This window comes from Thermomyces dupontii, assembly GCF_041956625.1.
Source record: "Thermomyces dupontii strain NRRL 2155 unplaced genomic scaffold VTN31scaffold_1, whole genome shotgun sequence".
NCBI classification, from domain to species: Eukaryota; Fungi; Ascomycota; class Eurotiomycetes; order Eurotiales; family Trichocomaceae; genus Thermomyces; species Thermomyces dupontii.
Window position 1 is genome coordinate 147,333 of NW_027192307.1, and position 15,882 is coordinate 163,214.

The 15,882-nt window shown below is 55.7% G+C and overlaps 7 protein-coding genes across 7 annotated transcripts; 2 read left to right on the forward strand and 5 right to left on the reverse strand.

Moving 5' to 3' along the window:
- Nucleotides 1-156: 156 nt before the first annotated feature.
- VTN31DRAFT_62 (uncharacterized protein) lies at nucleotides 157-6,242 on the forward strand (the record flags this gene model as incomplete). Its single annotated transcript, XM_069406783.1, has 6 exons — nucleotides 157-287; nucleotides 428-745; nucleotides 803-900; nucleotides 959-5,788; nucleotides 5,841-5,990; nucleotides 6,046-6,242. 6 exons carry the CDS (start codon nucleotides 157-159, stop codon nucleotides 6,240-6,242), a joined length of 5,724 nt encoding a protein of 1,907 aa, XP_069262918.1.
- Nucleotides 6,243-6,815: 573 nt separating this feature from the next.
- Nucleotides 6,816-8,240, forward strand: VTN31DRAFT_63 (uncharacterized protein; the record flags this gene model as incomplete). The annotated part of the gene is made up of 1 exon (XM_069406894.1): nucleotides 6,816-8,240. The coding sequence occupies one exon, from the start codon at nucleotides 6,816-6,818 to the stop codon at nucleotides 8,238-8,240; it is 1,425 nt and encodes a 474-aa protein (XP_069262919.1).
- A 134-nt stretch (nucleotides 8,241-8,374) lies between these two features.
- VTN31DRAFT_64 (uncharacterized protein) lies at nucleotides 8,375-10,613 on the reverse strand (the record flags this gene model as incomplete). The annotated part of the gene is made up of 2 exons (XM_069407005.1): nucleotides 8,375-8,954; nucleotides 9,079-10,613. The coding sequence occupies 2 exons, from the start codon at nucleotides 10,611-10,613 to the stop codon at nucleotides 8,375-8,377; spliced, it is 2,115 nt and encodes a 704-aa protein (XP_069262920.1).
- Nucleotides 10,614-10,657: 44 nt separating this feature from the next.
- Nucleotides 10,658-11,468, reverse strand: VTN31DRAFT_65 (uncharacterized protein; the record flags this gene model as incomplete). The annotated part of the gene is made up of 2 exons (XM_069407116.1): nucleotides 10,658-10,873; nucleotides 11,241-11,468. The coding sequence occupies 2 exons, from the start codon at nucleotides 11,466-11,468 to the stop codon at nucleotides 10,658-10,660; spliced, it is 444 nt and encodes a 147-aa protein (XP_069262921.1).
- A 132-nt stretch (nucleotides 11,469-11,600) lies between these two features.
- VTN31DRAFT_66 (uncharacterized protein) lies at nucleotides 11,601-12,773 on the reverse strand (the record flags this gene model as incomplete). Its single annotated transcript, XM_069407227.1, has 3 exons — nucleotides 11,601-11,792; nucleotides 11,847-12,146; nucleotides 12,771-12,773. The coding sequence occupies 3 exons, from the start codon at nucleotides 12,771-12,773 to the stop codon at nucleotides 11,601-11,603; spliced, it is 495 nt and encodes a 164-aa protein (XP_069262922.1).
- A 439-nt stretch (nucleotides 12,774-13,212) lies between these two features.
- Nucleotides 13,213-13,603, reverse strand: VTN31DRAFT_67 (uncharacterized protein; the record flags this gene model as incomplete). Its single annotated transcript, XM_069407338.1, has 3 exons — nucleotides 13,213-13,341; nucleotides 13,394-13,537; nucleotides 13,601-13,603. 3 exons carry the CDS (start codon nucleotides 13,601-13,603, stop codon nucleotides 13,213-13,215), a joined length of 276 nt encoding a protein of 91 aa, XP_069262923.1.
- Nucleotides 13,604-14,808: 1,205 nt separating this feature from the next.
- On the reverse strand, nucleotides 14,809-15,582 carry VTN31DRAFT_68 (uncharacterized protein; the record flags this gene model as incomplete). The annotated part of the gene is made up of 1 exon (XM_069407449.1): nucleotides 14,809-15,582. One exon carries the CDS (start codon nucleotides 15,580-15,582, stop codon nucleotides 14,809-14,811), a length of 774 nt encoding a protein of 257 aa, XP_069262924.1.
- Nucleotides 15,583-15,882: the final 300 nt, after the last annotated feature.

Consider the following 15,882-nt stretch of genomic DNA (forward strand, 5'->3'; position numbering starts at 1 on the left):
GCTTTGCATCTCTCTCCAACCCTCCGTCCATCCAATACATACCCGTTTTCATCCTCTCCATCGTTCGCCGCTGCACTCCCCGCCTGATCGAGCTGCGGATGGAGCGCTGATCCGGCGACGACGAACCTCCCATTTCATCCACGCCTCCAACCACTTATGGCCAGACGAACGACTGCGGCCGATCACCAGGACCCAGCACCGCCCTCCTCCCGCGCATCTGCTCTCTCGGGACCCTCTGCCCAAGGTCCTCCAGCCTCCATTTCCGTTGCCGCGAGTCCGGCGCCGAGGTATGTCTCACCCCCCGATATTGTAGTTGCTTTTTCTCTTGTCCCTAATTTTCATCGCACGACATCTCCGGGGATCGGCCATAGCTCCCTGGGCTGTTTCCCGTTCGCTGGCATCATACTTATGCTAATATTGTCAACAGAAACACCCGCTCCTCTGCACGTCTCGCCGCGGCTGCAGCAGACTCCGCCGCTTCGTCGTCCGTCGTGGGAGGGCCTGCGGCTGTCCCTCCTGGTGTTCCTGCATCCTCCCGCAAGCGTAAAGCCTCCACTCGACGAGACCAGTCTCAGCCCGACGTCCATTCTCCCTCCTCAACGCCCTATCAAACAAGACGCTCCAAGCGACAGCGAACCGCTGCATCTGATCCTCGAGCCACGAGTCCCGTGGCGTCATCTACGACCTCTGCTCCCGCCGCTGATCGACGAAGCACTCGGTCCCGTTCAGCAATGTCCCCACCAGGGTTCGTAGTTCTTCCTCTCCGGTCCATCGGACTCGAGAATGCTAATCTGGGGAATAGATCCTCTTCTCGTTCCCACGATCAGAACTCAAGAGCTCCTGCGTCATCATCGTCCTCATCACGACGGCGATCCAGTAGGAATGGCAAGCCGGGCCAAGGTGAGTATTTCATGACCTGATCCCACATTGGAACCAGATCTAATCAACTCTCCTGCAGAGTCAGCCGCCTCATCAGCTCGACGGCAGAAGAAACGGTCGCCGAAACTGAGCCCGGATATTCCCATGCCCGACGCGGACGAGCCTCCAAGTGATTCGGAGTCGCAAAGACGGCCCGACGATGACTATGATGACCCGGACGAGACGGCATCGTCGCCTCGAAGCGAGAGCAATGATGGGACAAACCAGTCCGGCCGTGGCGACGATGAAGATGGGGATCCGTTCCGGAGTAACTTCTTCCGGTCGCCGAGTCCATTCGGTGGCCTACAGCATACTCTAAGAGCCCTGTCAGGAATGATGACCGGAGTTTCGGCTCGTCTGCGAGATATCTTAAGTAGTTTGCGGATGAAAGACGATCCCTCCATGCAGCTCATCGCCCTGCAGGATCTTTCGGATCTGCTGCTCGTCTCGAATGAAGACAACCTTTCTGGCCAGTTTTCTCCAGATCCGTTCGTCAAAGAGCTGGTTGCGCTGATGCAACCGAATGAGTTCGGAGAGGAGAACCCGGAACTCATGCTTTTGGCCTGTCGCTGTTTGGCAAATCTGATGGAGGCTCTTCGGGGTTCCGTTGCCAACGTCGTTTACGGCGGCGCGGTTCCTGTCCTCTGTCAAAAGCTTTTGGACATCCAATTCATCGATCTAGCTGAGCAAGCCCTGAGTACTCTCCACAAAATCTCCGTCGATTTCCCAGCCTCCATTGTCCGCGAAGGCGGGTTAACGGCTTGCCTGACTTATTTGGACTTCTTCCCCACAAGCACTCAGCGAACTGCGGTGACCACTGCCGCCAATTGCTGTCGGAACCTTCCCAGCGACAGCTTCCCCGTGGTACGAGACGTGATGCCAACCCTGCTCAACGTCCTGTCGAGCAATGATCAGAAAGTGGTGGAGCAAGCGTGTCTCTGCGTCTCGCGCATCGTCGAAAGCTTCAAGCACCGGCCGGAGAAATTGGAGCAACTCATTGAACCCGCAATGCTGCGGGCGATCCTGCGTCTCTTGTTGCCCGGTGCCACCAATCTGATTGGTCCCGATATCCACACGCAGTTCCTGCGCGTCTTGGGCTACGTCGCTCGAGCGAGCCCGCGCCTCTCCGCTGAGCTGCTGAAAATGGATGTCGTTGATACCCTCTATCAGATTCTGACCGGAGTCTCCGCGCCGCGTGGGGAGGACAACAAGGTGGACAACATTGTGACCATGCAGGCGCTGGTGCATCGTCCCAGAGAGCAGGTGTACGAGACCTTGAACGTTATCTGCGAACTGCTACCTGCCGCCGAGGATTATTCGGACTCACTCTCCCACTTTGACCGTCTGCGTGTGGACACTGGCCCCTACAACCCCGTGCGGTCATCCAGTAGAGCCAAGGAGACTGCCAAACAGAGACGGCAGCTACTGCAGTCGAGCAAGGCCGAGCTGAAGCGGTTCGCTGTCATTCTGTTCCCCACATTGACGGACGCCTATTCGAGCACGGTGAATCAAGGAGTTCGCCAAAAGGTCCTCATCGCACAGCTCAAGATGCTCCAGAACATCGATGCGGACGTGATCGAGGAGGCCATCCGCAATGTCCCATATGCCTCCTTCCTCGCCGCCATTCTCTCTCAAAAGGATCACCCATCTCTTGTGTTTTACGCCCTCCAGTGCGCAGAGTTGCTGTTCGTGAGGCTTCCGACCATCTACCAGTATCAGTTCCATCGCGAAGGTGTCATTTCGCAGGTCATGTCCATTGCGGAGCAGTCGTTATCCAAGGAAGCCGGCAACGCCCATTCACCGGCGGGTAATGATGAGGACACTCATAGCCAGCGCTCTGAGACAGCCTCGCCAATGGCAGGCGAGGATTCCCGCATGCGGCGTGATGGTAGTCCTGACTCCGACGATGATGACGAGGATGAGGAGGATGATCGGGAAGGACAGGACTATCCAGACGAGGATGACGATGATGGCCGTGATCGCGACGAGGATGACACGTCCGATTCGGAAGACTCCGGATCGTTCCCGCCCTCCCAGCCGCTCTCCTTTTCCGTGGATGTCGCCATGAACGACGCCGTCATTCGGACTGCACGAGGCTTCCTTCAGCGGTACAACGAAACTGAGGGAACCAAATCCCTGCGGGACAGGGCCTCGAAGATCCTGACGGATCTACAGGAACTGGCAAGCGGTCTCACTGCCTGCTATGCTGACGGCGCCACTGGTGACGCTCTTGGCCTTTTCCAGAAACTTGCTTCGTACTTCGAGAATGGCGCCCTGGACAACATCACCAGCTCCGAATTGCTCACGTCGGGGGTCATCGATGTTCTCCTGGACATCTTCAACAGGCCCGACACGGCCCGGGAGGCCAGGACGACATTCCTGCAGGCTTTTATGGGGAAGGCGTTGTCGGACAAGGCTCGCGGGGGACAGGCTTCCTCTGCGACGCCGTTCAGCGTCTTGATCCGGAAGTTGCACGACCTACTCAGCCGCACGGAGCATTTCGAGGTCATCACCGTTGGTCATAACTCTCTGGAGAATACCAGGAGCAACGCTGCCCACATGCTGGGAAGACAGGTGCGGCTGAAGCTCGTCGCCGATGACGAGTCGGATATTCCCCGGCCGTACAAGCATCTGATGGTGTCCATCCATGCGATCGCCACATTCAAGTCCCTGGATGACTTTTTGCGGCCGCGGATCAGTCTGTCAGACCGCCCGCGGGTGGCCACCAGCGGACGCGATCTTTTGAACATGTCTCGCTCCGGCCGCACCAGGGATGACCAGGGTGGTTCGGGACGTAGACTGGCCAACAATGGGTCCTCATCGTCGACGACTCCTGCGCAGTCCTCGACCGGCGGTCAGCCGCGTGATCGTCGGGCGTCAAGTAGCAACCGCCGATCGACCACGCAGCGCCGTTCCAGCGGGAGCGGCGACGGGAGCGGCGACAGGAGAACAGGAACGCGGCGCTCGAGCCGCAACCAGTCCTCGAACATGCTCGACAGTGAAGAGAGTCGGCGGTTCTTAGAATGCGCGGACGAGAGGCGTCTCAGCGACGAGGAGGATGAGGAAGATGAGGGCGAGGAAGAAGCGGAGGATCACTCGGAGGAGGATGACGAAGAGCTGAATGCCATTGTGGACGATCTCGAGGAAGACGCTGGCGAAAATCGCGGCAATGACTCCAGCGCCGTCAACATGGAGGTCGCCGCAACTGGAAGGGTGACTGCTCGGAAGGAGGATGGCACGCGGGTTACGACGCCCTCGCAATCTCAAACACCTTCCAAGAGCTCGTCTGCAGCTTCCTCCCAGGATCAGAACCCTCCTGCCAGTGGAAGCTCGTCCGCCGGGCCCAGCAGTAGTCGGTCGTATGCCTCTTACGCGGCCGCCATGGCCTCGATTCCTCAAGACTGGCACATCGAGTTCCGTGTCGGCGGGGAAATCGTAACCAACGAAACGACGATTTACCGCGCCATCTACAAGAGCATGCAGAATGCAGGGGAAGACTCTGGCGGAAGCGTTTGGTCGACGGTGCACACGGTGCGGTTCCGCCGTGTTCCAGGACCTCCTCCGCCCGAGCCGTCGTCTCTGAGTACGGGCTCAAGGGAGGACACGGAGGATCGAGACGAGAAGACGGGGCTCCCCAAGTCGCTGAGTCAGAACCCAATCACGGCGTCGATTTTGCGGTTGCTGCGCTTCTTGCATGAGATTAACGTACACTTGGACGATCTCATGGCGGAGAACCGGGAACTGGTCGGCATTACGCCGGAGGCACCGTCGCAGTTTGTCAACACCAAGCTGACGGCGAAGTTGAACCGGCAGCTAGAGGAACCCCTGATTGTGGCGAGCGGTTGCTTGCCGAGCTGGAGCCTGGACCTGGCCCGGGAGTTCCCGTTCCTGTTCCCGTTCGAGACTCGGCACCTGTTCTTGCAGTCGACGGCATTTGGCTATGCGCGGGCCATGATGCGGTGGCAGAACGAGGATGGTGGGCGGGATCAGCGGCGGGATGACCGTCCGTTCTTTGGTCGCCTACAGCGGCAGAAGGTGCGCATCTCGCGGTCGAGGATCCTCGAGTCGGCCATGAAGGTGATGGAGCTGTACGGGTCGTCACCCAGCATCCTCGAAGTGGAGTACTTTGAAGAAGTCGGGACGGGTCTCGGACCGACGCTGGAGTTTTACTCCACCGTGTCCAGGGAGTTCTCCAAGAAGAAGCTCAAGCTGTGGCGGGAAAATGACTCAGAGGATAACAGCGAGTTCGTCACCAGCAAGAACGGGTTATTCCCGGCGCCGATGAGTGATGAACAGGCGGAGACAGAGGCGGGCAAGAAGCAGCTGCAGTTGTTCAAGACGCTAGGGAAATTTGTGGCCCGGTCGATGCTCGACTCGCGCATCGTTGACATCAACTTCAATCCGACGTTCTTCCGGCTGTCACTGTCTCCGGTGAAGCCATCACTGGGGACGGTGCGGACGGTGGATCCGGATCTGGCCAACTCGCTGCTCTTGCTCAAGCGGTTTGCGAACGCGAAGAAGCGAATTGAGAACGACCATTCCCTGAGCGCAGAGCAGCGGAGTCGCGCGTTGCAAGAGATCGAGATCGACGGGGTGCACGTGGAGGAGCTTGGGCTGGATTTCACGCTGCCGGGCTATCCATCAATCGAACTGATTCCCAACGGAGCCAACACCGCGGTGACGATTGACAACGTCGATCAATACGTAGACCGGGTGGTGGATCTCACACTTGGGAGCGGTGTGCAGCGGCAACTTGATGCCTTCCGGACCGGGTTCTCCAGCGTGTTCCCGTTCTCGTCGTTACGGGCGTTTACGCCAAACGAGCTGGTCATGCTGTTTGGTCAGGTTGAGGAGGACTGGTCTATGGAGAGTCCGTCTATTCTACGTTCCTTACGAATCGAATTGGGGCTAACGGATCACAGCGCTCATGGATTCGATCAAGGCGGACCATGGCTTCAACATGGACAGCAAGAGCGTCCGCAACCTCTTGCAGGCCATGACCGAGCTTAACAAGCAGCAGCGCCGGGATTTCTTGCAATTTGTCACGGGGAGTCCGAAGCTGCCAATCGGAGGTGAGTTTGTTTTGACATGTGTACTTCAGATTCGGCCCAAGCTAACTTCGGATAGGATTCAAGAGCCTCACGCCCATGTTTACGGTCGTGTGTCGTCCGAGCGAGCCTCCGTACACGTCCGACGATTACCTGCCGAGTGTGATGACATGTGTCAACTACCTCAAGTTGCCTGACTACAGCAGCCTGGAGGTGCTGCGTGAGCGCCTGATCATGGCGATCCAGGAGGGGCAGGGCGCGTTCCATCTGTCATAATCCTATTCTTAGCTGGTCAAATGTTGTGGTTGCACTGGGACATGATGCATATACCTATTCTATTTTCATTTGCAGAATGCCGGGTTGGAGGGTCGGTTGCAGGCGCAGGTTTGTACTCGTAGATAGGTTAATATGGTGATCATAGAGTGCTAGTTCGGGTGATCTCTGTTCTTCAGAAGTCTGGTTGATTGCCTATAAGGAGTGTACTTATCTCGGAACATATCGTCAAAACAATGCTACAGCAGGAACTGAAGTCTGAACCAGTCCATCCATCTTTCGTAGAACCCGTTTGAACTCACTCGCAGACTCGTTCCCAACTGTGAATAAACATCTCTAATCGGAAGTTTCCAACAACCAGAACCCCATCCAACCCTAAAACGTGCACCGTGAATACCTTTCCAGGGAATTTTCGATAAATTGTCCAGAGACACGCACAATGAAAAAAAAAAAAAAAATTCCTTCAATCTACGCATGGGGAGGACGTTCAGTCAGTACTCCTATGCAACAACCCCCTCCATGGTAGCCTAGCGAGCAGTCCTCCAGAGAACAGAAAACAGAAGAAAAAAAAGAAAGATGCAGCGGATTCTGCAAGCAATCGTTCCTCGCAGACGCCGTGAGGATGAAGAAGAGCAGAAAGGATGGGCATGGCCGCTTTTGCAAGCCCTGACGAGCTTCATAATCCGGGACAACGACCATGACGAGAACAAGAAGAGTATTCTCGAAATCCTCCCCCTTGAGCTCATGCTTCTCATCGCGGCACACCTCTCCCCACTCGACGCGGTCCGGCTCGGGCTCACCTGCCAGACTCTGTGGACCCTCATCGGCGCACCCACCGCTCGGAAACACCGGACCTTACTCTGCCGACCTTTCCAGTACGAGCAGCTTGACGCCTGGCAGATGGCGCTGCGGGAGGTCTTCGCCATGCGGGATGGTAGAAGGCAGATAAGGCCGGCCTTTGAGCAGCCGCGTTGGCAGCTCCTCCGCACGCTGGAGAGGGAGGCGGGACAGCGGTGGCTGTGCTGCTCTGGATGCCAGATGCTGCACCCGCGAGAGGAGTTCTGCGCGTTGGAACGATGGTTTGTTCTGGCGGAGCAGCGGGAGTGTCGACTGGGGAGGACGGGCGTGGTGCATCTGTGTCAATGCGTACAGTTGACCTATCGGGATGCGGTGAGATTGGTGCAGGAGCTGTGGTCATCGCGGAGGGTCGCAGCCGGGGGTGGACCGGGAAGTGATGACCACCACGACCATGACCACGACCACGACCACGAGGGTACCAGTCAGGACGACATCATCATTGAGAACGGGCCCAACAACTTTCTCATCCCCGGCCGGCCTCCCTGGCACCATTGCACCTTTCGCGACCCCGGCGGTATTTGCCAGATTGAGCGCACCATATACCTCTCCGTCGCATACGAGACCACCTCTGGCAGCAACAGCAACAGCAACAACAACAACAACAACAGCAACAGCAGCAATCAATACAGAGGACCTTTCCTCTACATCGACATCATCCTGCACGTTTCCCTCTTCCGCTACCATCGCCTCGTCGACCTCGGAGAGACCGAAGAGCGCGCGCGGCCCCTCATCGTCCCGCTCTGCCCGCACCGCAATCTGTTCCGTTTTCTGGATGACATTGAACAAATCACCTTCGGGGTCCCCTGGGAGTCGAACCGGCGGAACCCCGGTGGGAGCCTGTTCAGCGTTGCGTGCGACTTTTGTCCGTCCGTGTTTACCATGTTGGCTGTGCAGCATTTTGCGAGGCTGCATCGGCCGCGGCCGTATCCGGAGGATCCGTTCCAGTTCACCATGATGGTGGCCAGAGCATTGAACGTGGGTCCGCTGGAGGGGAGCAATGAGTGGAGAAGATGCCCGGAGCTGTTCTACGCACATACCGATGCGAGGTATGAGAGGGTGTCGACGCAGAGACGGTGGGAGATGGATCCGAATAAACCGTGGGTGTCGTGGGGAGTGACGGACCTCGATGATCTGTTCATGTAGAAGAAAACATTGAAACTTTGAATTCATTCAATTCAAACGATCCTGCATAAAATCATCCATAACCGTGCTACACACAACCTGCATACATCAAACATAAAACAAGCAGCATATCTACAACAAAGCCAAACTTACGCCTAATAGATAGGCCGCCCCTCAGTCCAGCGACGCAATTCGCGCCGTCCCTGGTCCTCCAATTCCTGCTCAGCTTCGCCCGGTGACGATGGCGACGACGGCGACTGCGGGCTGCGGCGTAGTCCATCTAGACTGCTTAACCCGCCGATCCATTCCCACACCCGGGCAACGTCCCCGCCGCGGCCCTCGCGGACCGCCGCGCGCACATTGGCGTTGCCCTCCACCACGTGCGCCACCCGACGCCACAGACTTTCCCGGCGGCTGCCCTTGAGCTCCGACCGCAGCACGTCATCCCGCAGCTGCCCGATGGGGATCCACGGCTCCGGCGCCTCGCCCCGTGCGTACAGTGCCGCCTGCGTCGACAGCCGGTCCAGTGTCGTCGCCACAAGTTCCGGAACCCGGGCAATGTCGGCCTGTCGCGCCCGGATCCGCGCCCGGATATACGCAACGCCCGCCAACGTCAACGCTAGAGCTGAAAGAGGGAGTCGATATACGCGGAGAGACTGTCGGATGTGGTGGCGGAGTGCGCATCCGAGGGGGAATCTTGCGGTGGAGCTGGACGAGAGCTCCAGGCCAGTTGATCTGTTGATGTATCCCGGTCTCTGTTAGTGGTTCGAGTTTCACGTCAGAACCTAACCATCTTAAAGATAGAACCCCTGGACGAGACGCCCGATACGTGAGTAGGAGGAAATGAGCAAAGGCTTACCGCTCCTTGACTGAAATCTCTTCCCGTCCGACAATGTCCCCGATCGCGCCCCGCCAGAGCTCGTCAAACTCTTCATCGCTCATGCCCTTGCGCCGCTTCTGCGACACGGCCTGCTTCAGTTCTTCTTCTGAAATCGCCGGCGATTTGATTTTTCCATTGTCGTCGCCGCATTCGTACTTGGCCCGACGGTCCCGTAGCTGCTCCACGGCCCGGTCGGCCACCGCCTTGACGCGTCGTGATTTCTCGCTGTCTGGCTCACAGGTCGGCGGCAGTGGCAGCAGCCCTCCCAACGAAAACGGATGCGGCGTCAGGAGGAAGTCTTGCTCGCACTGGACCTTCATGTTGGGATAGCAGAAAGCATGTGGTGGGCATGGTTCACACTGCGGCTCCAAGACATCCGCCCATTTAGGCACGTTCGTGTTTGCAAGAGACCAGGTCGGCTTTCCAACGCCGCAGAACCCAATCTCAATCTTTTCTTGACGCCACCAGATCCCAAAACCTGTCAACAACGCAAGGAGCACCACCCACGGCGCCGCCCGTGATGCGCTTGAGGCCTGGCGCGGCTTTTTGATGACACCACGGGCCCGTTCGGCCTCTGCCTCGGCTTCGAGGGCCAATTGCTCCTCTGGTGTGAATTCGTCGCCATATTCTTCTTCTTCATCTTGGGAGGCATCGTCGGAGACATCCTCCTCCTTAACTGGGCTGGGGCGTTGTGCCGGAGACTCGAATTCCAACTTCGTGCCGGTAAAAGAATAATCGGCGTGTCGGAAACTACTCGGGAGCTCCGAGTCACGTTTCCGTTCCGAGGTAACAGAGGGCTTGGGTACCCGAGGCAAGGGAGTGCTCATTCGCTTGCGCTCAGAACTAACAGCAGATGCGCGCGGCGTTCGGTCGAGTGGGGTCGGCGAACTTCCGCTCTGAAAGGGGTTGTCATCGGTAAACACGCTGCTCTCTCGACTCTCTGTTTTGATGCTCGGTGATCCTTCAATGGTTTCCATCGGCGGTGGCGCGTCGGCGACCTTTGACCTTCTCGCCGTGGACCTGCGCTGCGGGGTGGATGGCGCGACAGACGGAGTCGTCGCCCATTCGTCGCCTGTATCTACGTCCGACGCGCGCGTGCTGCGAGAGCTGGGCCGGCCTCTGCGTCTAGGAGTTGCCTGCACGGCATTGTCTTCTCGCTCAGCCGTAGAGGCTCGAGTGCTCGGTCTGGACCGACCACGTCGCGTGCTAGTCACGGTCGAAGCCATGGATCGCGCCGCGTCTCCATCACCATCCTCTCCTACCGTCGACTGCCGGCTCATATCCGTGATACCCGCACTGGTCCGCCGGACGCGCTCCCGTTCGCGAAGCAGCTTCTTAGCCTTGGGCAAGACCTCCTGCTCTAGGATGGAGATGAGCTGGGACTTTTTCGCCGAGGCCGGATACGGAATATCATGGCTGACCAGAATCGAACGCAGCCGCGGCACGGTGAGCGAATTGAGATCAAAATCCGGTGCCAGATAGTCCAAATCGTCCAAGCCGTTGGTCGAAGCCATGCTGGACGACAGAAACGCCAGAGCCGGAAACTGTGTTTCCGGGCTTAGAACTGCAGAGGAATGTCGCGTTGCGTGGTCGCGTCGACAACCAACACCGAAATAACGTAATAATCGGCGGTTCCGATAACTTGCGTTAGTTCACCCTGAGTCGGGATTTCGACTGCAGATTCTTGGTTGAATGGTTGATTTCTGCTTGTTTGATAAAATCCCGACAGGCGAGACGCGCCGTATCCCGGGCAACGGTCCGCTCTTTGTGGGAACTCGAACAAAGCCAGACACGAAGACAGCAGAATGACCGCTCAATATGGAAAACACTGAGGGTAAACGTGCAGACTCTGATAACGATGAACAAGTCGACGGGTTGTACACTCCCAGTGTTGATATCAGTCAACCCTGACGATGAAGCAAAGTTGCGCGACCGACGTCACAGGACTCACAGGTCGCAGCTCACGTGATGAAAAACATTATTAGTCAGCATACAGGTTAGGTAGTCGTTATCTACGTTACGTAACCCATCCAATCATATGCTGCAAAGCCTCTCTGCCTGTCTTGGTTATTTTGATTCTCGAAGAAAGCCCGTCGTGGATTGTTGCCTTTGGCTCCTCATTCTCCGGATCAGAAGGCAACGTAGGACTCGACTGTCAACTCATTGAGAGCTCTATCAGCCTCCAGTTCCTCGAGATACTGATCACCGCCCATCCACGACACCACTTGATACCACCCGCTCCCTGTTCCAAACCGCATTGCTGTCGTGAACTCCCAGTACTCCGGACACCAGCCTCCAGACCTCAGTCGATAAGTTGCCAGATGCCCGTCGCCGCCCACAAGGACATTTATGAGCTTTGAGATCTCCATGCGTAAACTTGATTTGATGACTTTTCTTCATTTTTTTCTTTATTGGCTTTCTCAAGTGTCTTTTCGAACTCTTCCCTGGACTTGAACGCATAATCAAACACTGGATACTTAGAAAAGATGATCGTAGAACCCTTAATCGGCCTTGAACGGGCCCATAACATGATCCGGCACTCGCGCGCTGTGCAACGCCGTGCCAATCGGCGAGCAAATCGCGTCCTGGCTGGGCGGCGACCAAATGCGCATCGCCTTTGATGCACGCCTGGAGTTCATGCAGCCAGGGCTCTCCTCGGCTTCGGCGTCCAATGGATCGCTCGAACTGTTCAGCTTGATCAATGCCCGGTAGCCGCGTCATCAGGATGGAGATTTTCCTGCAGTCACCGGGGTGCTCGCCGCAGCTCGGAACTTTGGAGACGGGATCCCTGCAGCGCGAGCCCTTTGCATCGCGGCGACTTCGCCGAGGCTCGTCCGGTCCGTCCATTTCAAGACAAGACCAAAGGGTGGCTGCACGATGTGTGCATTGAAATGGGCACCAAACCAGGCGCAGTACCACTTGGAGAAATAGTCCAGCGTCGTTGTGGATGAAACCCCAGAATCTCCGGCTGGCTTTGCTGGGTATGCGCGGGACTGGCGGTGTGGTTTGCGAGATTGAAGTCGGCACTGGCGCTGGCCAGGCGTAGTCTGGTCGCAGAATGGGCGGTACAAGTGAGATTCCCAGGGGCATTTTACATATACGCAGCGGAAACGGCAGCAGTCAGGTCTAATGTCAATTGTCAACAAACGATGATCGATCAGATATCTGCATCATGATGTCTCCGCTAGCCTGGTACAGGGTACTACCTACAAGTCCTCTTGACTCCGATGAGATGAACTCTCATGATACCAATCTGGACACTCTACCAGTAAGTACATATCCATCGCAGATAAGTATTGACTCTGCCACATACATAGTACAATTTCCTTAGCTACTACTAACCCAGCGCAGACACTACCCATGACCCGGACTCACCCACTACCGCAACCGCAGTACTCCGAAGTGGGTGAGCAAAGCTCTACTGCAGTTGTGGTAGTGGGTGAATCCGAGTCATGGATGTGCTGTCTGCGCTGGACATGCGATACCAGCAAAAATACATGACAAGGAATTGTTTTAATCTCACATCATCCCCCAAATCAAACCCATCCGCAAGTTTCCTCCCTGAAAATCGTATGATCGACCATTAACGAAGTAAACGCCCCTTCGAACTCTTCTGGAGCTGCTCAATCAAACAAGCCGAGCGTGGGGATGAGGTCCGCAGGAGTAGGTACCATTGTCGGTGCCTAATTAAACTATTTTCTGGGTATCATCAGGGACATGTACTTGCCCTGCTATTGAATTTCATCAGTTGCTGGCCCAGCCCAGGCCCGTTATGGGCCTGGGATGGGCCATTTTCAGCCTCACATGGTGGGTGGCAGGGACCCTTCAACTCTTGAATGATGGGAACTGGGATCCATGGTGCTGAACGCACACATGGATCCCAGTTCTAAACGTAGTAAATTGTGGTACTTTGTGTACCAGTCCCCGCTGTATAATTGCTGTTGCGTTCACAGGAGAAGCTTCTGCGAACAGCTGTCCGGAAGACGTAGCATGTTCGGGTGATTCTCTTCCCCGACGGCTGTCGACAGGAGGCATGATACCATTCCATCATCCAGGAAGTTGCTCCGGCCTGCACTATAAGTACAGGTGAGGGAGACTAGCCTCGGTCCTAAATCATATGGGTTGATGATTGGAGGCCAGTCTCCCTCCAACAACAATCGTTGTCGAGTTGAGAAAAGTCACATGCGATCTGCTCGCAATTGGGGTCCTGGTAAAAGCAACAATAGTAAAATTGTTGCTGCACTAATTGCGTCAATGTTGGCAGCCGAACTCAGCTTCTAGTGGCAAGACTCACCACGGCGCATGCGCCGTATTCAGGAGTACGTGCTTTGCATGTCGTAATTGCATTGTAAATATTGGAGTTGCTACTAGGCAGCCGTTGTGCTCTGCCCAGAACATGGGCAGAGCCAACGGTTGCCTGATGGCGATGGCTTCCGGCCTAGTAACCTTGGTCAGACAACTCGAGACAAACTGGCATCGGGTCCTGGGAGAAAACAGGTACCATTCGGTGCTCCAATGCCCATTGGTAACTGCATCATGCTCACATTATTTAGGCTGATCCATGAACAGAATACGAACGGAGCACTAACAGTGTAAAACAAGTAGGTAGAATCGGCATTCCACGATGCACTTGGTGCTCTTTGAGCTGCAGTAATGTATTACTACTAATAATAAATTAGTAGTAGATTGATAGTTGTAATAAGAGATGATGGAGAGAAGAAGATCAGAAGGGAGCTTTAGGCGGTATTTATACCTTTCCTTCGGGGCAGGTATCACAGACACTGGCTCATAGTATTCACGTTTTGTCCGACCCTTCAAGATGGGGTGTACGACATTGGGAGATCTTACGGTTGTCTGAATGAGTAGGAATTCACGGCGATTATGTGTTCCAGATGACGACCTTTTCAAAGATGCTTGTACTGCGCTCTTTCGTTGAGCTGTGGTTGTCACTTATGTTAACTGCTGGGTGTCTCTTTACCGCTAGTATTCAATAATGCCTTGATTTCAGGGATGATTACCTAAGGTACCTACCTCTACCTAGGTAGGTACTGTAAGTCTTCAGAAATCCTACGGCACACTCCTCTTCCCAATAACGGGGAAACCCGATAGAAATGAACAGTGCTTCCCATCCCTGCTAAGAATTGCTTAAACCGATCCAAGGAATGCTTTGTTGCAACCAATGAGCATCCCACGTCCATTTCTGGTTCTGGACCCTCGAATTCATTTCCAGAAGAGAAAATTCTCTCAGGAGCCATAAGACATTGTGATGAAGAAGGTGGAGTGCCAAGACTAAGTCTTTTCTGATTGGTTACCATCAGACCGAGTTTGCCCCTGACTGGAGCTTGGTGCTCGGAGTGGGGAGGGGTGCCACGCGACCAACCAGGTAATCGGCCTTATCGATAGGAAGAGTTCCACTTACCTTAAAGGTTTGATCACTATTAACCTAAAAGGGTACTCCGTACCTCCACAGAAAAGTCCAGACCCTAGGTATGGTACTAATCGCCCCCAATTATCGTCCAGAGTGCTCGTAGGCTGTACAGAATAGATTGAGGCGCCTCTACAATCAATACAATCGCTGCGACAGGGGATCAAGTTCATCATGTCATATCTGTCGTAGACTTATATCCAACGCTCGGCTCTTCTGCTGAGAATGAAGAGGAAAAAAAAAAAAGTTCACAACTCAGGAAATGTACACCCTTCCAGTTTGAGTTACGAAAGACCCAAGTAGGCTTTTCCAATCGCGCTCAGGACGCTTCCCGAGAGAAGAGAGCCCTCGCGGGCCATGAAGTAGGAATAACGCTCGACGGCATCGTTCGAGTTGAGGTAAGGAATCGCCTGGGCCAGGAACGCAACTTGTGCGCCCACATCGCCGTTGACCGCAAACTCGGTGATCCAGATGCGGTCAATGCCAAACTCCTTGCCGAGTTGGATCGCCGATTCAACATGCCGCTTGAACTGATCGAAGGTGTCACCGTACCAATGGATCGCCATGGCCTGAGCGCCGCACTGGCCGCCGCACTGGGTCAGGAAGTCTCGCATCCACGACAGACCCATCGAGCCGCCGCCGTTGGTGACGGCGGGCGTCACCAGAGTGGCACGGTCCTTGAAAGGCGTGAGGTACTTCTTGAAACCTTCCACAGCCTGGGCCGGGGACATGTTGGCTTGTTCGTGGTAGTCGGGTTCGTTGAAGCCCAGGAGGCACGTGCTGCCGGAAGCGAGGGCTTGCTCGGCAGCCTCATTCCACCCGTTGTACATCTTCTCGCCCCAGAGCATCGGGCAGTACTCGACGCCCTGCGGGACTTTGCCGTCCGGCACTTTGTTCCAGTTGTAGGCCCAACTCGCCGCCGATGTAAAAGGCAAAATGGCCGCGACATCATTGTAGGCGACACCGAGCTTGCCGATGGCGCGCTTGCTGTGGAGTGGCGCGGCAAGGGCCGCGGTGGCCAGAGCGGCAACACCGAAGAAGCTCGAGAAAGACACCATCTTGACTGATCCAGACAGTCGATTAAAAAGGAATGACGAAGAATATCTGCCGGGTCTCAACCAGAGTCAACTGGGAGTGAGGCAATTAAGGAGTGACGATGCGACGTCTCAGCGTCGCAAAGGATCGTACGTAAGGAGCGACTGCTGTGCCCAGGCACAGTTGTAAAGGAACGTGGAGGATGATTGTAACGTTGAGGTGGACAGGCCGAAGAAGAGGCATCTTACATACTATATATGCCCTTCGGTCCTTCAGACCAGAGGGCTAGACCGCAATTCCATTTCCCCGACTTCTCTGACCCC